We start from the raw sequence: 22,879 nt of genomic DNA, 5'->3' as shown, positions 1-22,879 counted from the left end.
CCTCATGGTTTTTCCGCCACAGTCTGAAAGGTGGCTCGTGCTCGTAAGGTTTACCAACCGACTAGAATTCATCAAACAAGATTGTACAAGAGACGAAATATGGCTAACTTTGAGGAAGAAAATGCTCAGCTCCGCGCCGAATTGGCTGCTATGAAGGAAGACTTGGCTAAGGCTCATGACACTATGTCTACTCTGATGGCTGCCCAAGAACAACCAGCCACCTCTGTCCCAGCTTCTACTGAAGGGATTCCCTCTATCCCATTGTCTACTGTGGCTTCTGATGCTCGGTTTGTTATGCCCAATGGGTGTCCTTATGGACTCTCAGCTTTCTATGCTCCTAACACTGCAGCCGTTGTCTCTGGTGTTGCCAATCAAGGGCCTATTCCCACAGCAACTTTTGTTCCTACAAATACTTCTATGCCTCAAGTGACTACTGTTGTTACCGAACCTGTGGTACACACTGTACCTCAGGTGATTGATGTTGACACTCCGCGTGGACAGGACCCTATATTGGAGGCTATGAGAGAACAGTTGAGAAAGCTCGATGGTGAGCTCCGTGAGGTCAAGGCTAGCCGTGGAAATGGTGTTTCTGCTAAGGCTCGTGATCTTTGCCTGGTATCCCGATTTGAGATTCCTAAGAAGTTCAAAGTACCAGATTTTGACAAATACAATGGATCTTCTTGTCCACATAACCATGTCATCCGGTACGTCCGAAAGATGGCCAACTACGCAGATAATGATGCCCTGATGATTCACTGCTTCCAAGATAGCCTGGCAGAAGATGCGGCAGACTGGTACATTGGTTTGAGCAAAGACAATATCCACACTTTTGAAGAACTTGCTGCTGCTTTTGAAAGTCATTATGAGTTTAACACCCGTTTGAAGCCGAATAGCGACTCTCTTAAGTCCTTGTCTCATAAATCAGATGAAACTTTCCGTGAATATGCCCAGAGATGGAAAGGGGCAGCTGCCCGTGTTTCTCCTCGGCTTGATGAGGAAGAGTTGACACAGACATTCCTGAAGACTCTGAAGAAGGAATATAAGGAAATAATGATAGTCTCGGCACCAAACAACTTCTCTGACATGGTTACTGTGGGAACTCGTCTAGAGGAGGCTGTCAGAGAAGGTATTATTGTCTTTGAAAAGGGTGAGTCCTCAACCGGTGCGCCGAAGAAGTATGGTAATGGCCACCATAAGAGGAAAGAATCTGAAGTAGGGATGGTATCCGGTAACCAGTCTACATCTGCTGTCGCTCCTGTTAATGCTACTCAGTTACCTCTGCCCTATCAATACATGCAGTACTCTCAACGTCCTTTTTTCCCGCCATTCTATCAGCAATACCCTTTGCCACCGGGTCAGCCACCAGCACCCGTTAATGCCGTTGCTCAGCAGGTACAACAGCAGGCTCCTGCTCCACAGCAGCAACAACAGGGTCCTCGACCCAGGACTCATTTTCCACCAATACCCATGCGGTATGCTGAATTACTCCCAACTTTACTTGCTAAAGGGCATTGTGTCACCAGACCAGGCAAGCCCCCACCTACGCCGTTGCCTCCCAGGTTCCGGCAAGATCTTACATGTGAATTGCATCAAGGCGCTCAGGGCCATGATGTTGAGGGTTGCTACGCTCTTAAGTATATTGTGAAGGATTCGATGGACAGAGGAAGGCTGACCTTTGAAAATAGTGTCCCGCATGTGCTCGACAATCCACTTCCAAATCATGGTGCTGTTAATATGATTGAGGCTTTCGAAGAAGCTCGGGTTCCTCAAGAGGATCCCATTTTAGATGTCCGTAATGTTGTTACTCCTTTGGTGCCGTTACATGTCAAACTCTGCCAAGCTTCCTTGTTTAACCATGATCATGCTTCTTGTTCAGAATGTCTCCAAAATCCTATGGGCTGTTGTGTGGTGCAAGATGATATACAAAGCCTAATGGATGATAAACACTTGATTGCCAGTGATGTTTGTGTGATTGTGCTAGTGTTCCATGATTCTCCCGTTGAAAGTGTATCTCAGACAAAGAAAGTCGAGCCCTTGGTGATCAGGCTACCTGGCTCGGTATCTTATGTCTCTACCATGATTGAGAATGGGGTAGAAATGCCTCTGGTATCCCCAGCTGCGGTTAGTAACATTGCTGAAGAAACTACAACTCTAAGAAGTGGGAGGGTCCGTCCACCCTTGTTCCAAAAGAAAGTTGTTACACCTGCTGCCGCAGTAACTCCACCAGTTGCTCCCCCTATTGATAAGAATATTAGCCCATCAGGCCAGTCTATTGAAGAGTCTAATCTGGACGAGATTTTGAGGCTCATCAAGAAGAGCGATTATAAGATTGTTGACCAGCTGCTGCAAACTCCCTCAAAGATATCTATCTTGTCTCTGCTCCTGAGTTCAGAAGCTCACAGGAAGGTGTTGATGAAAGTACTGGAACAAGCCTATGTTGATCATGAAGTTTCTGTGGATCAGTTCGATGGAATAGTGGGTAACATTACTGCTTGTAATGACTTGGGATTTGGTGATGATGAACTCCCCGAAGCAGGGAAACACCACAACTTAGCCTTACACATCTCAGTGCACTGTAAGTCTGACATGATATCCAATGTGCTGGTGGACACTGGATCATCCTTGAATGTAATGCCTGAATCTACACTGAGACAGTTGAGCCATCATGGAATTTCCCTAAGGGGAAGCAGTTATTTGGTTAAGGCTTTTGACGGTTCTCGTAAGGATGTCCTTGGTGAGGTAGATCTGCCTATCACCATTGATCCTGAGACATTCCAAATCACTTTCCAAGTCATGGACATCAACGCTTCTTACAGCTGCCTCCTCGGAAGGCCATGGATTCATGATGCTGGGGCAGTAACTTCTACTTTACACCAAAAGCTCAAGTTTGTAAAGAATGGGTCTGCTGAAGGGACATCATTTCAAGGATTAACTGTTGAAGGTACGGAGCCTCGAAGAGCTGGTACTGCTATGGCCTCATTGAAAGACGCCCAGAAAGCTGTTCAAGAAGGGCAAGCTGCCGGCTGGGGCAAAGTGATACAGATTCTAGAGAATAAGCGCAAAGAGGGCCTTGGTTTCTCCCCAACCTCGGGTGTTTCAACAGGAACTTTCTATAGTGCTGGGTTTATCAATGCTATTGCTGAAGATGCTGCTGAAAGTAGTCATGTACCTACATTTGTTGTACCAGGAGGCACTGTGAGAAATTGGGAAGCCATTGATGTTCCTTTAGTCATGCATGCTTCCATGTAATGTGTCTTGTTGCTCATGTTTTTCTTTGTTTTCAAAATAACAATCCTTTCGCTCTGCCCAAGGCGAAAGTGATGTCTTTGTAAGGGCATGTTTGTTTCGGCATTGCCGTTATTAATAAAAATCGTCGTTTTTTCCACGACTTTTGTTTTTTACTTTTTAGTGCCTTTCTCTTGGAAATAATGGTAATGCCAGAAAAAACCAAAACGTCTGTATTTTTCTTATTAATTTCAAAAATCTGCATGAAAAACTTTTTCTAAAATCATCCCAATCACATTATGCAGATTGAACCATAATAAACCCGTTGAACATAGTGACCCTATGGTTCCTCCAAATTTTGAATTCCAGGTATATGAAGCTGAAGATGAGGATGGTGATGAAGAGATACCATATGAGATCACTCGACTGCTGGAGCAAGAAAGAAGAGCCATTCAGCCTCACCAGGAAGAGATTGAGCTTATCAACCTGGGTACTGAAAAGAACAAGCGAGAGATCAAAATTGGTGATGCACTTGAGCCAGAAGTGAAAAAGAAGATTATTCAGCTTCTCCATGACTATCCAGATGTCTTTGCATGGTCCTATGAAGATATGCCGGGTCTAGATCCCAAGATTGTGGAACATCGGATACCGACAAGACCTGAATGTCCTCCTGTCAAGCAGAAATTGAGAAGGTCTCGTCCAGACATGGCTCTTAAGATCACGGCTGAAGTACAAAAGCAAATTGATGCGGGTTTCCTCATGACAGCTGAATACCCTGAGTGGATTGCCAACATTGTCCCAGTACCAAAGAAAGATGGGAAAGTTCGGATGTGTGTTGATTACAGAGATTTGAATAAAGCCAGTCCGAAAGATAACTTCCCATTGCCTCATATTGATGTGCTTGTTGACAGTACTGCTCAATCCAAAGTGTTCTCCTTTATGGATGGTTTCTCAGGTTACAACCAGATACGGATGTCACCTGAAGACAGAGAAAAGACGTCCTTCATCACTCCATGGGGAACATTTTGTTACAAAGTGATGCCTTTCGGTTTGATAAATGCCGGTGCTACCTATCAAAGGGGTATGACCACTCTGTTTCATGACATGATTCACAAAGAGATTGAAGTATATGTTGATGATATGATTGTGAAATCAAGTGATGAAGAGCAGCACGTTGTATATTTGAAAAAGATGTTTGAAAGATTGAGAAAGTACAAGATGCGGTTGAATCCTAACAAATGTACATTTGGTGTAAGATCTGGAAAATTGCTAGGCTTCATTGTCAGCCAAAGAGGCATTGAAGTTGACCTTGATAAAGTCCGAGCCATCAGAGAGATGCCGGCCCCTCAAACTGAAAAGCAAGTCAGAGGTTTCCTCGGACGCCTGAATTACATTTCAAGATTTATATCTCACATGACTACTACTTGTGGCCCAATTTTCAAATTGCTCAGAAAGAATCAGCCAGTTGTATGGAATGATGAATGCCAAGAAGCTTTTGATAGCATTAAAGAATACCTGTTGGAACCACCTATCCTTGTCCCGCCAGTGGAAGGAAGGCCTTTAATTATGTATCTATCAGTGTTAGATGAATCCGTGGGATGTGGCCTCGGTCAACAAGACAAGACTGGAAAGAAAGAACATGCTATCTACTATCTGAGCAAGAAATTCACCGACTGTGAGACTCGGTATACAATGCTTGAAAAGACTTGTTGTGCCCTAGCTTGGGCTGCCAAACGTTTGCGTCATTATATGGTGAATCATACAACTTGGTTGATATCCCGAATGGATCCAATCAAGTACATCTTTGAAAAGCCTGCTGTTACTGGAAAGATTGCTCGTTGGCAGATGTTGTTGTCTGAATATGATATTGTGTACAAAGCTCAGAAAGCAATCAAAGGAAGTATCCTTGCTGAACATCTTGCTTATCAACCTCTTGATGATCACCAGTCGACCAAGTTTGAATTCCCTGATGAAGAAATCATGTATCTGAAAGCAAAAGACTGTGAGGAACCATTGATCGATGAAGGGCCAGATCCCAATAGCAAGTGGGGATTAGTCTTTGATGGTGCTGTCAATGCTTATGGTAAAGGAATTGGGGCCATTATTGTAACCCCGCAGGGGCATCACATTCCTTTCACCGCTCGAATAACCTTTGAATGCACAAATAATATAGCTGAATATGAAGCATGCATCCTGGGCATTGAAGAAGCCATTGACCTGAGAATTAAGCACCTTGACATCTATGGAGATTCTGCACTTATCATTAATCAGATAAATGGTGAATGGGAGACTCATCATGAGAAGTTGATCCCGTACCGTCACTATGCAAGACGTCTGTTGACATACTTTACCAAGGTTGAGCTGCACCACATCCCTCGGGATGAAAATCAGATGGTTGATGCTCTTGCTACTCTGTCTTCCATGTTTCGTGTGAATCACTGGAATGACGTGCCCGTAATCAAGGTGCAGCGTCTTGACAGACCCGCTCATGTGTTTACTATTGAAAATATGCCAGATCAGGCTGATGAAGATGTGAATGATAAAAAGCCTTGGTATTACAACATCAAACAGTTCTTGCAGAATCGTGAATATCCACCTGGTGCCTGATGAGTCATAGATAGTCTAATTTATTGCCTTATTTAGTTTAGTTTTATTTTAGATTTGATTTTATTTTATTTTATTGCATTTTATTTTCTTTTAGAATATTTTACTTTAAATTGTCTTTTATTTTATTTTAGGAATGAATATATGGTGGAAGGTGCCTTGAAGCGAAAGAAAGAGGACTGGAGCAAATACAGCGCAAGAATACGAAGATACGGGACAAAAATATGTTCCCCCAAACTCAGAAGCTTGGCACGGCCCGTGCCAACATGTGGCACGACCGTGCCCGTCCCCAGGATGCTCTTTTGCTGCTTTTCTTCGGGCCCAAGTTACCCTGTTGCAGCTTTACCGTTTTATCCCTTTAGTTGCTTAGTTTCTCAGTCAATTGTAAAGCTATAAATAGAGTAGCTCTCCACCATAAAACAATCATCCTTTTACTTTGTTTATTTCAATTGCTATTTTAATAAAAGTCTTTATTTCCCTTTTACTTTCTTTGCAATTTACTTTACTGTTATTTTCTCTCTTCTTCCCCCATGTCTACGATGAACATGAGTGAGTAGACTTCTTCGTCTTGGGATTATTGGGGAGTCTAATGACTCAATCCTAAACAAAACAAGCCTAAACCCTAATTTCTATGTAACCTTAATTTCTAATCTAGATTCACCGTCTTAACGTGGATTAACAATTATCAAACTGTGGAAGCGAAAGCGGAGGGTTTGATAATCGTTAATCCATCATCCCAAACATCAATTCATAAAGCGAGAGCGGAGTCTTGATGTTGGAACAAGTGAATCTAGACAATAATTGCAAAACAGTGAAATAGTCTTTGCAATTATTGAGACAAAGAGTAGTTTCAATCCTCTATGCATCTTCTAGTAATCATGTCAGTGAAATAGGCTTGGTTACTAGAAGTAAACTCTCACTGGACTTTCATCGGAAAGGTGAGGGGCTAAGGGAAACCGGTCTTTAGAAATTAGTGTGTAAACCATGAAATTAGATGTTTAGGTCTTGACTAGTGAAGGATTAGTCATTATGATGAACCAATGATCCTATGGCCCTTTATTATTATTGTTTTTACCTTCAGCAATAAAACTCCCTTTTTCTAACTTTCTCACCTCTAATCATTCACTAAAAGTTAATTAAGTTGACAAACTCCCTAGCGGAACGATAACTCTACTTACGACTATTACTTCGATAGGCCGTGCACTTGCGGTTTGGCTCTATCAAGTTTTTGCGCCGTTGCCGGGGAGTTAACTAATTTAATTAGCTTTTTCTTAGTGATTAGAATTCTCTCTTCTTCTCTTTCTTTTTCTGTTTTTATTTTTATTTTTATTTTTCTGTTATCACTAACTTCTTGGGTTCTCAATTTTTTATGCGAAAAACCAGAAATCGAGTTGTAATAATCAACGAGATCGAAAGGTATTTGCATAGACGAAAGAAAGACGCACGAAATAACACCGCCATGGCCAATCGCACTCTCAAAGAGTATGCAACGCCGTCTACGGCTGAGCCACAAGCTGTTATTGTGTACCCAACGGTTGAGGATGACAATTTTGAAATTAAGCCTGCCCTACTTAACTTGGTGCAGCAAAACCAATTCTCGGGATCCCCCACTGAGGATCCCAATCTTCACATCTCTGTTTTCCTACGAATTAGTGGAACCATGAAGGAGAACCAAGAAGCCGTAAGACTTCATCTCTTTCCTTTTTCTTTAAGGGATAGAGCTAGCGCTTGGTTCCATTCCCTCGAAGTCGGTTCCATTAGTTCATGGGATCAGATGAGGCAAGCATTCCTTGCTCGTTTCTTTCCACCATCTAAAACCGCCAAACTTAGAGACCAAATCACGCGGTTCAACCAAAAAGATGGGGAATCTCTCTATGATGCGTGGGAGCGTTTCAAAGAAATGCTAAGACTTTGTCCCCACCATGGCCTAGAGAAGTGGCTTATAGTCCACACTTTTTATAATGGCTTGTCTTATACCACTAAGATGTCTGTTGATGCAGCTGCAGGTGGAGAACTTATGAACAAGAACTACACGGAGGCGTGTGCCTTGATTGAAGACATGGCTCAAAATCATTACAAATGGACCGACGAGAGAGCCATCACTAGTTCTTCATCCTCCAAAAAGGAGGCAGGTATGTACGAAGTCTCTAACTATGACCACCTTGCTTCTAAAATTGATACACTAACTGAAAAACTTGAAAAACTCAATGTTAGTGCTATCAATTCTGCTTCTACTCCTTCTTGTGAAATATGTGGTATAACTGGTCATGCTGGTGTTGATTGCCAACTAGGTAGTGCTATTAATGGTGTTGAGCAAATGAATTATGCTCAATACAACCAAGGGATGAGACAAAATCAAAATTTTTATAAAAACCAAAATCCCTATGGACAAGTAGCACCACCCGATTATGCAAACAACCAAAGATTCACTCAGAAGTCCAATTTGGAAATTTTGTTGGAAAATTCCATTGCCAACCAAAACAAACAACTTCAAGAACTTAAAAACCAAACTGGATTTCTGAATGATTCTCTTTCCAAGCTCAATACCAAGGTCGATTCTATTGCTACTCACTCTAAAATGCTTGAAACACAAATCGCCCAAATAGCCCAACAAGTGGCTACATCTTCCCAAACACCGGGAGTCTTTCCTGGTCAAACCGAAGCCAATCCCAAAGCCCAAGTTAATGTCATATCTTTTGGGGGTAGTAAGTTAGGCGAAACTTTTGATAAGGTTAAAAACGTTGGGAAAGAAGATGTCAAGCCTTTAGGTGATAAAGTTGTGGTAGAAAAGGCAAAACCACTTGAAGAAAACAAAACTCCATCCCCTTTAAATCCTGATAAGCTTAAACTAGAGGGTAAGTTTGAAAAATTTGTTAACATACTTAGAAAGATTCGCATTAAACTTCCCTTTGCTGAAGCTTTGTCTAGGATGCATCTATATGCCAAGTTTTTAAAGGAAATTTTTTCAAAGAAAAGGGCTATAGAGCATAATGAGACAATAGCCTTGGCTAAGGACACTAGTGCAATCATTCAAGAGACACTCCCTAAGCTTAGAGATCCAGGTAGCTTTGCCATACCATGTGAAATTGGGAATGAAGCCATAAACAAAGCCTTATGTGACTTAGGAGCTAGTGTTAGTTTGCTGCCTTTGTCTCTTCTTAAAAGGATAGGGATAGGAGAGTTGAAACCTACCGAAATGGAATTAAAGCTAGCTGATCGTTCTACCATGAAACTTGTAGGATTTGTTGAGGACATACCTGTTAAGATAGAAGGGATATACATCCCCACTGATTTTGTAGTCGTTGACATTGAAGAGGACGATGACGTCCCTATAATCCTAGGTAGACCCTTCCTCGCAACTGCGGGAGCTCTCATTGATGTTAAATTTGGTAGGATAGTCTTTCAAGTGAGTGATAAGATGGTAGGATTTGAGTTGGAAAATGTTATGAAAGGTCCCGCTCTTTACTCTTGTTGCATTCTTAACGATCATGTTGTGAAAGAACGTTTTATGGCGTCATCTACACAATATGATATCTTTGATCCATTCTAAGGACTCTTTCTAACCGTCAAGCTAATGACATTAAAAGAGCGCTTCGTGGGAGGCAACCCACGCATTTTAATTGCTTTTGTTTTGCTTTTCTTTGTTTTAAGTGTTTTTGTAGGTAATTGTCCAAGTTGATTCGAAAAGAATGGAAAATTTTTGAAGCCCCAGGACCAGTAAGATGGCACGGCCGTGCCAAGTTTTTAAAGAAAAAAATTGGCCATGAAGTCAGAAAGATGGCACGGCCCGTGCCAATAGGTGGCACGGCCGTGCCCGTACTCTTGTTGCCCATATATACAAAATTTTCTTTCTTCTTCCTCATTCACAAACAACAACCCTCTTTCATCTTTCAAACTTCTCTCTAAACCTCCATAGCCTTCAAACCTTCAAACCCTCATATCTCCCTCAAATCTTCACCAAATCACTCAATTCTTTCACCAATCAACCCCAAACTTCATCTAAAACAAAAACCACCAATCAAAAACATCTTTCATCCATCCAAACCCATAATTCACCAAAACCCTAATCTTTCAAAACCTAACCCAAACACCATAAAACCTTAACCAATCCCCACATCCAAACCAACAAACCTTCCTTAAACATCAACCCAACCCTAAACCAATCCTTTCCACCAAAAATATTCCCAAACCCTAAACCTTCAAAACCAATTCCAACAAGGGTCAATGGCTTCAAGAAGAAGTGGTAAAGAACCAGCAAGCTCTCAAGGAGGACCTCCCCCGAAGAAGCAAGCACAAGTGAAAACTCATGGAATCCAGTTCAAAAACAACAAGCAAAGGGACAGGTATAAAATTCTAATCTCTAAACACTTGCATCCTTCTCGTTATCCTGATCCCAATACTTTAGATGTGCTAGAGCTTTTTGATGATGTTTCTAGGTTGATAGGAAAGTTAGGTTGGACTGAATTGCTGAAACCTATGCGGGGTTATGAAAACTTCACTTATGAATTTTTAAGCTCGATTGTTTTCACTAAAGATAAGTTGAATTTTGATAACCCTAACCATAGAGTTGTTTTCCGGTTGATGAATATTGATTATGACATGTCACTTCAGCACTTTTGTGAGGCCTTAGGTTTTGCAAATGAAGGATATATTCATGATCATTGGGATCCTAGCCTAAAACCGGATAACTATGACCCAGCTGCCTTTTGGACACGTATCACCGGCGTTTCCAACTATGTTCCTAGAGCCAACAAAGCTAGCAACATCCACAACCCCGTACTTAGGTACCTCCAAAGGGTAATGGCTTGCACTATTTGGGGTAGAACCGAGCTAGGAAACACTAGAACCGATGAATTGTTCATGTTATGGGCAATGCTCCACAACCACCCCGTCAACACATGCTTCTATTTGATTGACTACCTAGACTTCTTAGGTAATAAACCACCCGGTAGTGGAGACATAGTGGTGGGTGGCATCATCACATACATAGCTAGGTGTTTTGGAGTAGGTGAAGATGAAGGGATCAAACCAATTGAGGGAAACAATAGACTCAACATAGATACCCTCATTGCTATGAACTTCATTAAACAACGTCCACCCCCTCCATTACCAACTCAAGCTCAATGTGCCTATCTTGTTTTTACTTCCTAACCCATCTCGGACTACCACCGAGGTGGAAGAAAATTGGTTGTATGTTGATGATGTGCAGGTTCTAGAACAACAAGATGATGAAGGAGAAGGTGCTAACTTGCACCATGATGAGGGAGAAGGTGCTAACTTACACCAAGAGGGGCACCATGGCCATGAAGCCGGTGAGCTTAATGAAAATCAAAGATGGACATGGATTCACAATGAAATCGAGAGGATGAGCACCGAGCAACAAAGGCAAGGTATTGAGATCTCCGACCTTCGCAATGAAGTTCAAAGGGGCAACCGTGTCAATGATGAAAATAATGAGATGCTCCGTCGGATGATGCAACACCTCCAACTTCAAGGTCCTCCTTATGGACCTCAATAACATGTGAGCTTTCCTCTTCCTCTCTTCCCTTCTTCTCTCTCTCTCTACTACTCTTCTTCTACTTCTTCTTTCTTCTTCTTCTTCTTCTTCTTCTTTTCTTTAATTTCTTTTTCTTTTTGAATCATTGAGGACAATGCTTCCCCTAAGTGTGTGTGTGTGTGTGTGGGGGGGGGGGGGGGGGGGCTAATAAAGTGTCTAGAGTCGTAGTGTCCAAACTCCCTTGAACTTTATTCTTTTGTTTTGTTTTTATAGCAAGAGGCATGACTAAGTAGCTTGTTTTTAATGTAAATATGGCATGAAATTTTTTTGTTTTGTCTCTTCTTTAAAGGTTGTTTCTTGTACATAAAAGTAGTTTCTTGTGTTTATTGTGTTCTTGCTATACCCATATCTTGTTTTAATGTGAAAATTCTCCAATGAGAAAAGCACCCAGTTGCAATCCTTGAGCAAATGTATGAATAGGTATTTTAAGGAGCACGTTCTATCTTTAGTGTTAACTTAGACCCTTTAAAGTCTTAAGAGTAAAAGTAGTATAAGTTTGTGTGGGAAAATTAATCAAATTGTTCTTAATTGTTATATTCTTCTTAATTTGTTAATGTTAAATGGGGCGGGAGAATGGCACCAACATGTGGGGGAAAGGACAATTACATCCTAACTTCCTAATTGTGGTGGTGACTCCTTAATTTGAACTTAAATGAAACAAATTCATCAATGCTAGGGGGAAAGGACAATTACATCCAAAAAGACTTCCTACGCGGAGATGAAACAAATAACAATTTTGCAGCACTGCTTAGGGTGATTTTGAATCTAGGGGGAAAGGACAATTACATCCGAGAAGACTTCCTACGAGGATAGATAGCCCCTAAGCATCTGCAGCCCCTTGTGCTTAATTGTTAAATTAATTTAATCCTAACTTAAATTCCCATCAGTCTTATATGAAATGAAGAAAGGACTTTTCTCGGTTACTTTAGCATCAAGGATAGAACCTGTTCCTCATAATATCTGTCTTATACAGGAGCAAGAAAAGGGTTGGACTGCACACACACACTCACTTGAGACTTGATGTTGGGTTGAATAGGTTCATGAGAAGTATTTGAAATTGTAATTAGTGTACTTGAAGCAAAGCCTTTCTTTTGAGACATTTGTTCTTAATATTGCCATAATCAATCTTTTGTTGCTGCTATGTCCATTGCCTTTTGCTTGAGGACAAGCAAAGATTCAAGTGTGGGGGAGTTTGATGAGTCATAGATAGTCTAATTTATTGCCTTATTTAGTTTAGTTTTATTTTAGATTTGATTTTATTTTATTGCATTTTATTTTCTTTTAGAATATTTTACTTTAAATTGTCTTTTATTTTATTTTAGGAATGAATATATGGTGGAAGGTGCCTTGAAGCGAAAGAAAGAGGACTGGAGCAAATACAGCGCAAGAATACGAAGATACGGGACAAAAATATGTTCCCCCAAACTCAGAAGCTTGGCACGGCCCGTGCCAACATGTGGCACGGCCGTGCCCGTCCCCAAGATGCTCTTTTGCTGCTTTTCTTCGGGCCCAAGTTACCCTGTTGCAGCTTTACCGTTTTATCCCTTTAGTTGCTTAGTTTCTAAGTCAATTGTAAAGCTATAAATAGAGTAGCTCTCCACCATAAAACAATCATCCTTTTACTTTGTTTATTTCAATTGCTATTTTAATAAAAGTCTTTATTTCCCTTTTACTTTCTTTGCAATTTACTTTACTGTTATTTTCTCTCTTTTTCCCCATGTCTACGATGAACATGAGTGAGTAGACTTCTTCGTCTTGGGATTATTGGGGAGTCTAATGACTCAATCCTAAACAAAACAAGCCTAAACCCTAATTTCTATGTAACCTTAATTTCTAATCTAGATTCACCGTCTTAACGTGGATTAACAATTATCAAACTGTGGAAGCGAAAGCGGAGGGTTTGATAATCGTTAATCTATCATCCCAAACATCAATTCATAAAGCGAGAGCGGAGTCTTGATGTTGGAACAAGTGAATCTAGACAATAATTGCAAAACAGTGAAATAGTCTTTGCAATTATTGAGACAAAGAGTAGTTTCAATCCTCTATGCATCTTCTAGTAATCATGTCAGTGAAATATGCTTGGTTACTAGAAGTAAACTCTCACTGGACTTTCATCGGAAAGGTGAGGGGCTAAGGGAAACCGGTCTTTAGAAATTAGTGTGTAAACCATGAAATTAGATGTTTAGGTCTTGTCTAGTGAAGGATTAGTCATTATGATGAACCAATGATCCTAAGGCCCTTTATTATTATTGTTTTTACCTTCAGCAATAAAACTCCCTTTTTCTAACTTTCTCTCCTCTAATCATTCACTAAAAGTTAATTAAGTTGACCAACTCCCTAGCGGAACGATAACTCTACTTACTACTATTACTTCGATAGGCCGTGCACTTGCGGTTTGGCTCTATCAGTGCCTCCAATAGGGATAAAAAGACCCTGAGGAGATGGGCTAGTAGATTCCTTCTGGACGGAGAAATCCTATACAAGAGGAACTACGACATGGTCTTGTTAAGATGTGTTGATGAACAAGAAGCTGAGAAATTGATGCATGATGTACATGATGGTACTTTTGGGACCCATGCCACGGGCCACACTATGTCAAGAAAACTGTTAAGGGCCGGCTATTACTGGATAACTATGGAGCGTGACTGCTACAGACACGCCAAGAGATGCCACAAATGTCAAATCTATGCAGACAAAATTCATGTGCCTCCACATGCCCTCAATGTTATATCTTCCCCATGGCCTTTCTCTATATGGGGCATTGACATGATCGGAAGAATCGAACCTAAAGCTTCCAATGGACATCGTTTCATTCTAGTGGCAATTGACTACTTCACCAAGTGGGTTGAGGCTGCTTCTTTTGCAAATGTGACCAAGCAAGTGGTTGTCAAGTTTATCAAGAATAACATCATCTGTCGATATGGTGTTCCTAACAAGATCATCACTGACAATGGTTCCAATCTGAACAATAACATGATGCAAGCTTTATGTGAAGAATTCAAAATTGAACATCACAACTCTTCTCGTTACAGACCTCAGATGAATGGTGCAGTTGAGGCCGCTAACAAGAACATAAAGAAGATTGTTCAGAAGATGGTCACTACTTACAAAGATTGGCATGAAATGTTACCTTTTGCCTTGCATGGTTACCGTACTACAGTGCGCAGTTCAACCGGGGCAACTCCTTTCTCTCTTGTATATGGTATGGAAGCAGTTCTCCCTCTGGAAGTGGAGATTCCATCTCTTCGAGTGATCATGGAAGCAAAATTAACTGAGGCTGAATGGTGTCAAAGTCGGTATGATCAGTTGAATTTTATTGAAGAGAAACGTATGGATGCTATGGCTCATGGACAGTTGTATCAAGTACGAATGAAGAATACTTTTGACAAGAAAGTCCGACCTCGAGAATTCAAGGAAGGCAAACTTGTATTGAAAAGAAGGATAAGCCAGCAACCCGACCCAAGGGGCAAGTGGACACCTAACTATGAAGGTCCTTATGTTGTCAAGAAGGCTTTCTCTGGTGGTGCTCTGATTCTTACACACATGGATGGTGTCGAACTTCCAAACCCTGTTAATGCCGATATAGTCAAGAAATACTTTGTCTAAAAAGAAAAGAACAGCGTGGTAGGTCGAAAACCCGAAAGGGCGGCCTAGGCAAAAATGCGCTTTCCGGTGGATCGAAAACCCGAAAGGGCGATCCAGGCAAAAGTTAGGGACAAAAAAAGATGAATATGAAAAAGCTCGCTGAGATTGTACGCAACTCAGGCAAAAATGAGCGCCTCGATGAGCCGAAAACCCGAAAGGGCGGTTCATGCAAAAATGAGGTTGAAAATAAAAGACAAGTAACTATATCTGGCAAATCACCATCACCCCATGGGGCATCTGCAGCTGTCAATGATTGTCTTCATCAGAAGCATCTGTACTTGTGAATTCAAAATTTCTATGAAATGTAGCGGTCATCGTGTTCAATGTACCACCAACTAATAAAATTACCATTTTCCAAGCTTTGTAAATCCGTGGAGTTATGCCCTTGGCTGACTTTCACTCTTCTACATCAATTTGAGCCTGTGCTTTTGTTTGAAACTCTACTGCTTCTTTCTATTTTCAATGCTATATACAAAATATTTTCTTTCTACTTGATAATGTCAATGTCTGAAACAAACATTTTTGAAAATTGAAAAATCCTTTCCTGTCTATTTTGAAAGCAAACCTGAGCAACAAGGTACATTCAAGTGAAACATGCATGAATAAATGTCTATCAATGCCTATTTCAATACATGTTACGAGCAGGTTACTCCCCAGGATGATCTGTGGTCAATGGCAAGAATGAAAAAACAGAATGAAAAAAAGAAGAAAAAATGAAAATGAAAATGAAAAGCTCGCTAAGTCGAAAACCCGAAAGGGCGGCTTAGGCAAGAATGAGCACCCCGCTGATTGACAACCTATGGAGGCAATTCAGGCAAAAATGGGGCAATGAAAAGAATTTATTCCCGGTGAATTGAAAACCCGAAAGGGCGGTTCAGGCAAAAATGGGATTGAAAAATGGGATTGAATAATGAAAAATGATATAACAGCATTGACCACAGATGCGAACATCCAATGTTTACCCAGCACTGACACGCCTAGCAACGACGACCTGTATCAAAGAATTTTCAAAGGTGCCCTCTTCTGCAAGTTTTGTATATGTGATGTGATATATTGCCCTCAGCCATGGTTTTGATACGTCTCTTAATGACGGTCTCTCCAAAGAGGATTTCCATGAGTACCTGTTATAGCACGAGCCACTACGTGCCCAATCTTCTAATGTTTTGTCTATCTCTGCGAAACTTCTCTGCCAAATTTCAAACCCCAATCATGCATCTCCAAGCATTCATACATGCATAATCATGCATTTTATGTGCTCATACATTTAATGATCTTGTTGTACCATACATACATTTTGCATTTCCAATTTCAACTTCCACCTCAATCTTAATTTCAATTCATTTCAAATCTCAATTTCAATTCCATCTCAATTCCAATTCAATTCAATTTCAATTCAACTCAATCTCAATCTCAATTCAATCCAATCTCAAATTTCAATTCAACTCAATCTCAATCTCAATTCAATCCAATCTCAAATTTCAATTCAATTCAATTTCAATTTCCAAATTAACTCAATCTCAATCTCAAGTTTCAATTCAATTTCCAATTCAATTCAAACCTCAATTTCAACTCTCAATTCAATGTCTATGTCTATGTCTCTGATTGTTCTCAGCCTTCATTGTCTCTTCCAATATCAACTTTCAATTCAATTCAAATCAATGTCAGTTCACTCTCAATTTGCTTTTGGACCAACAATAGTGGTCATGTCTATTGTCAAATCAAGTCAATGTCAACTTACCCTCAATTTGTATCTTTTCAAATCAAACCTCCAACTTGTATCTTGCTATATGTCTTGTTACTGGTCAAGTGGCTGGTTCGCTCCACAGAACAGCTTGTGCCTGCTTGTATGCCTATATTCCCGGACAAACGACAAGTTCGATCCAAAGAACAGTTTGTACCCAGCTTATGCTTTGTTATCAGTCAAACGACAAGTTCGATCCAAAGAACAGTTTACACCTACCTACATGATGTGGTGGTGATCAAGCGGCGAGTTCGATCCAAAGAACAGCCTGTATCTACCCTTTTGCCTATGTCTCCAGTCAAACCGCAAGTTCGATCCAAAGAACAGTTTGTACCTGTCTATCTGTTTGTATTTTCAATCAAGCGACAAGTTCGATCCAAAGAACAGCTTGTATCTGCCTATATGTCTATGTCCCTGGTCAAGTGACAAGTTCGATCCAAAGAACAGCTTGTACCTGTCTTGTATTTCTATCCCCGGTCAAGTAGCGAGTTCGATCCAAAGAACAGCTTGTACCTATCTCTTGTCCCCTGGTTTGTCTACCCTGTCAATGTCTACCTGAATCCCCAGTGACATGACATGCTCCATAGACTCCAGTTGTTTGTCTTGCATTCATAATCAAAGTGTTGCATGACATTCATATTTTGAAAATCTGAGAGTGTATTTTTACGTCCAAAAACAGAGCAAATGTTAATATTTAAGTATCTTCGTCCCGTCAAATCAAAGACTATGTCTCTTGACCCTCCGGACAAAGAAACTTAAATAGGGGCAGCTGTTACACCCTAATTTTGGACCTAAAAATACTAGCTCCATTCTTCTTTTCTTGCATTTCAAGTCATTTGAATTTGTCTCTAGTCAATTGCATCTTTCTCTGCATTTTATTTCAATATTATTTGCAAAATTCATGAAGAAGGGTATTTTGGTCTTTTCCTACATTCAAACTCATTTTAGTCCTTGAAAATTGTTTGAGTCTTTTCAATTGGTTTGAATGAGTCCTTGTTTCAATCTCATGTTAAAATCCATTTCAAAAAAATTACATTGGAGTCATCTTGAGTCAATTTAGCCCCTAGGGGCATTTTAGTCATTTCCAGTGTTAAAGTTCTGTTTAATCTCTTAAAATTGTCTCTGAGTCTTTTAATTTGTTTGTATAAACTCTTGCTTTAATCCCCTGTTAAAAACCACTTTAAAATTGCATCTGAGTCATTTCGAGTCGATTTAGTCCCTAGGGGCATTTTGGTCATTTCACACGAAATTTTGGCAGAGAGAGGTTACTTTGAAGTACCTCATTTAAGTAATTGGTTCGTTTTAGTCCATTTTGTGTTTTTTATTAGTTTCACTTTACGTTATTGTCCATTTACCAATTTTAATCCAATTTTATTTTTAATTTTAATTTTAAGTCCTCAACTTCTAAAAATTGCACTTTGGTCCTTTTTCTTCCATTTCAGTCCTTAAAAATTTTAAAGTTTGCATTTCTAATTCTTTTTTTTCCATTTCAGTCCATAAAGTCTTTGTCAGTTTCAGTTTTAGCCCTTTAAGTTTTAAAAATTACATATTGGTCCAATTTGTCAAAATTTCATTTTTGTCCAGATACTTTCGAAATTGCAGGAAAGTCCTTGAGTCAAGTTTAGTCCTGTAGACCAAGATTTTCGGGTGTCAAGCCATTAATTGGACTTGAACCTTCAATCTACCGGACTTGCTCGATTTTATTCTTGGGAAGGGAAAAAGAGATTGAAAAACCCTTTTTGGATCCGGGGGTTGGTTACGATTCGGGAAGGTGTTAGGCACCCGCGTCGTTCACGGTACTCCGTGAGAACCTCTTTCTAAACTTTATTTTATTTGAAAAATTATTGATTAAAGTATGAGTGAAAGAATGGAGGGAGAAGAAGTAGGAGTTTTGGTTATTTTTATTTGATTGATTTGAAAGGATTACAGCCTCTGCCTACGTACCCTTAAAGGGGATCAAAATCGCCGTAGTTCTCTCTTATAAAAAATATTTTTGTGGGTTAGGTTGATTTTAATTATTTTTGAAAAATGGTTTTCAAGAAGGAGATTGAGGGGCCTCAAGGCACTAGAAATAAAAATAGAAGTGAGGTTGTTTCATTTTATTTAAGAAATTGAGTCTAAGTTTAATTAAAGTTCAATTAGGAATTTGATTAAGAAAATAAAAGGAAAATCACTTGGATTTGGATCCAAGGTTTATTAAGAAAAATAATTTGACTTTCACTTATTCGAATTTTGAGATAAAAGTGATTTTTTCTAACTAACGGAAAGTTAACGTAACGATGCAAAAAAGTAAAGCAAGCATGAATAAAATGGTGTAGTGTCGGTGCTTGTGTCGGTGTGTGCAATTACTAAGCTATTACATACCCTTCCTAAATGCAAAGCCCACAACAAATTACATCATTTCCCTAATTATACACACTAAAAAAATATGGGGCTTTGCAATAGAAAAAAAATGAATAGATCCCAAAATTTAAAGCAAGCATGATTAAATGAGATATAGAGAAAGTTAAAAGCATCAAATACTAAAATGCAATGCAATGATAAGGCATAAAATAAAGCAAGATGCACATGTAAAAAAAAAAAAAAATGCACAAGACACTAAAAAATGCATGATATAAAGCTTTAAAGCCAAAAAACAAAATAATAGACAATATGGAAATTAATGCTTTAAAAATGGATGAGGCAATGTTAATTAAAAGGAAATTAAAGGAAACATGCATGAGATTGTTTAAAAGATTTGTAAAATAAAGCAAGTAATGCAGGGGGTACACTTAGCAAAACAGTAGAAACAAAGAGAGAAAGCAATTGGGCTTGAGCAAGCCTGCTGGGTTTGGGTTTACTGGATCTTGGATGGGTTGAACCGGATCCATGTAGTGGGTTATGGGTTATTGGCTCAGACTGGATAGATCTAGACCATCTTATGAATCTGAAGGTCCAGATCAAATAACAGGATGCTTCATCACAGCCGACAATTAGATCAAAAGGTTAACAAAGTGAGGGAGCACAGTAGAGAGAAAAGGGACACGTGCATACAATAGAAGAAGGAGTATAAAATGTTTTTCCAGTAAATAAAGGTCATCTTCAAACAAAAACCCTCTCTCTTCTCTTAAAAAAACGTGAAGCTCTTCTCTCTCAACACAGGAACACATCGGAGAAGAGGAAGTGTGGTTGCCGGAAAGCTCTCCAGCACGGTGGTCAGCGTGATCACCGCCGTGCCGGAGTTGTAAACTTCAACTTTTACTTTAAATTTTTTTTCGGATTTCCACTTACTCTCCTCTCCTCCTTTCGATTTTAAGAACATTTTTCAACAAAACACCTTCAAACAGCCTAGATCTACACTTAAACTTCCGACAATTTTCCAGAAAACATGAACAATAAAAACGGTAAGGATCACTACCTCTTCTTGCTTCGAATCAGCTCCCTCTTGATTCGGATTTGCTCACGACAGCTTTTGTTGTTGTTGTTGATCTTCAAACTTCCTTCTTTCCTCTCCGTTTGGTGCTTAGAGACTTGGATTCAGCCCCTTCTTCTTTGTATTCCACGATCTGTCCTTTTTCTTCTCACTGGATTCATGTTATTGTATTTTGACGTGTTTGGCTTGCTTGTATTTGAAAACGGTTTTGGTTTGTGAGTGAATGAAATCGAAGATTTGGGTTGTGTTTGTAGAGATGATAGTGTTAGATGGTAGTTTGAGTCACGATCTGTTGATGATGGAAGAACAGATCGACCTTGCTGAGTTTGTTGGTGAGCTATGTTGGATTCAAAGGAAACTTAATGTTTATGTATTTTGTGGTTTAATGTGCTTGCTGGAATTTTGAAGATTTGTGTTGATTTTTGAGAGTATAGTGATGATTTTCGAAATTGTTGTGATGAGTTCGGACCATGTTGAGGTTAAATGGTGATGGTGATTGTTATTGGTTTAGCAATCGTGAATGATGAAACAAATTCTGCTACTGGATTTTTGCATGATCACTTGTGATATTCATTGAATTTCTGGAAAAATAAATTATGAGTGTTCTTGAGAGAAACTTTGGAAAAGGGGTATTTGATTCGGAATTGAGGCTGCCGCAAATTGTTAGTGTTATTGGAAATGTGCAGCCCCCTTTTTCATCAATGATTGGATAGCTTATATAGTGACCAACTAGGTTAAGACTAGTGATTGGATAAAAGACAAGATTGCCCTTAATGAAACTTGGAGAGAAAGAAAATGTTTTGGATGCTCTTTGGACCAATAACAATGTAACAAGTGGACTTAAGACAAAACAAATTGTTGATAAAAACAAAATAAAAATGACATTAAAAGCAAAAGAATAAATGGTAAAAATGAAATAAAATAGAATTGTAAAATAAAATAAAAGTGATAAAAAAAGTAATAAAATTTAAAGCTGTCGAAACTTCGACTGAGACAACTAAAAATACAGGGTTTTTAAAACGCGAATAAAGCTTCTTGAATGTTTAAACATACAGACAAAAGGACATTAATTAAAAGAGTTTAAATGAAATGAATACAAATACTTTAAAAATTTAAAAGTACGCGTAAAAAATTTAAAATGTCTAAAAAACAAATAAAGCGATTTTAATTACACAAAATACGAACAAAATTTTTCTTGCTTTAAAAATGCAAGATAAAAGATTTTAAATGATTAAACAACGACTGAGAAAGATTTTAGCTGGTTAAAGCGAAAAGAAGAGAAATTGAGCCGTTTTAAAATACGGACAAAAATAGGTAAAAACAGAGCAAAGTGGTCAAAATTTGGGGTATGACAGATGCCCCTATTTAAGTTTCTTCGTCACGAAGATTTGAAATAAGACTTTTAAATCGATGGGTCGAAGAGACTTAAATACTTAAGTACACCAAATTTTGGCCAGCTGAAAAGCTAAGAATGCGATGAATACAATGATATGAATGCATGCGATGCAAGTATGAATGCAAAGACGACGAAAATAAACTGACTGGGGAACAAACTGATGGGTATCACTGGGAGATAAACCCTGTCTATTACCAACTGTCGTGGTAAAGACGAACATACAGAAGATAAAGCTTGAACACATAAAGCTCAGACGGAAGATAAAGGTTGGACTGAAGATAAAGCTCAGACGGAAGATAAAGCTTGAGACGGAAAATAAAACTTAAGACGGAAAGTAAAGCTTGTCCATTCCCACAGCCCGTGGTAATGACGAAAGTACAGAAGATGAAGCTTGTCTATACCAATTAGTATTGACAAAGTGATTATTGGATGGGATCTACCACTTGAACACAAGCTGGGGATGACATATTAAGGGAATGATAGGTAAACACGAGTTGTCCGTGGTTTGGGACTGACCTTTTGAAGCAAAATAAACGTTTGCGAGAATCCATTCGGCTTTTGATGAAAGGTTTGCGAGAATCCACTCGGCTTTTGATGAAGGGTTTGCGAGAATCCACTCGGCTTTTGATGAAGGGTTTGCGAGAATCCACTCGGCTTTTGATGAAGGGTTTGCGAGAATCTACTCGGCTTTTGATGAAAGGTTGGCCAGAATCCACTGGGCTTTTGATAAGAGGTTTGCGAGAATCCACTCGGCTTGTGATGAAAGGTTTGCGAGAATCCACTCGGCTTTTGATGAAAAGTTGGCCAGAATCCACTGGGCTTTTGATAAGAGGTTTGCGAGAATCCACTCGGCTTTTGATAAGAGGTTTGCGAGAATCCACTCGGCTTGGTAAGAGTTCGCCGGAATCCACCGGGTTTACAGTGAATGACATCTCTGGACCAGACACACTGGGGTAGACGCTTTTATGAGATACAATTGAAATAAGACACGAGGTGGTAAATGCAATCATGTATAAATGATATTTGTATGCATGCAATATGTGCATGAATGTTTATATGTATGAATGAGTGTATGAGTACATGAACGTATGAATGTATGACTGTATATGACAGGTGAACTTGATGAAACAAAAGAGGATAGGTAAGATGAGAGATAGATTGACACCGCAGTACAAACACTCGGCAATCTTCATTGGGGATAACATTACTGGAGATGAGTTAAACACTGTCAGGGTAAAGCTCATACTCAGACCACTGGTGGGGGAACAACCCATAACCACACCACTGAAGTGAGAA

General features: G+C 39.5%; 1 protein-coding gene and 1 non-coding gene across 2 annotated transcripts; one reads left to right on the top strand and one right to left on the bottom strand.

The window, feature by feature from the left end:
• Positions 1 to 99: 99 nt before the first annotated feature.
• Positions 100 to 22,876, top strand: LOC146903998 (uncharacterized). Its single transcript, XM_085728208.1, has 5 exons — positions 100 to 1,472; positions 1,524 to 1,695; positions 2,017 to 2,214; positions 2,656 to 2,973; positions 22,697 to 22,876. The coding sequence occupies exons 1-5, from the start codon at positions 100 to 102 to the stop codon at positions 22,874 to 22,876; spliced, it is 2,241 nt and encodes a 746-aa protein (XP_085584334.1).
• LOC146903999 (small nucleolar RNA R71) lies at positions 7,652 to 7,758 on the bottom strand. Its single transcript, XR_015020788.1, has one exon. It is a non-coding gene; the product is annotated as a small nucleolar RNA R71 (small nucleolar RNA).
• Positions 22,877 to 22,879: the final 3 nt, after the last annotated feature.

The sequence above is a fragment of the Medicago sativa genome, chromosome 7 (assembly GCF_051527215.1).
Source record: "Medicago sativa cultivar Bolivia chromosome 7, Bolivia_mono, whole genome shotgun sequence".
Taxonomy (NCBI): domain Eukaryota; kingdom Viridiplantae; phylum Streptophyta; class Magnoliopsida; order Fabales; family Fabaceae; genus Medicago; species Medicago sativa.
Note: the sequence above shows the minus strand (reverse complement) of the source record. Positions and strands in the feature narration are given on the sequence as shown.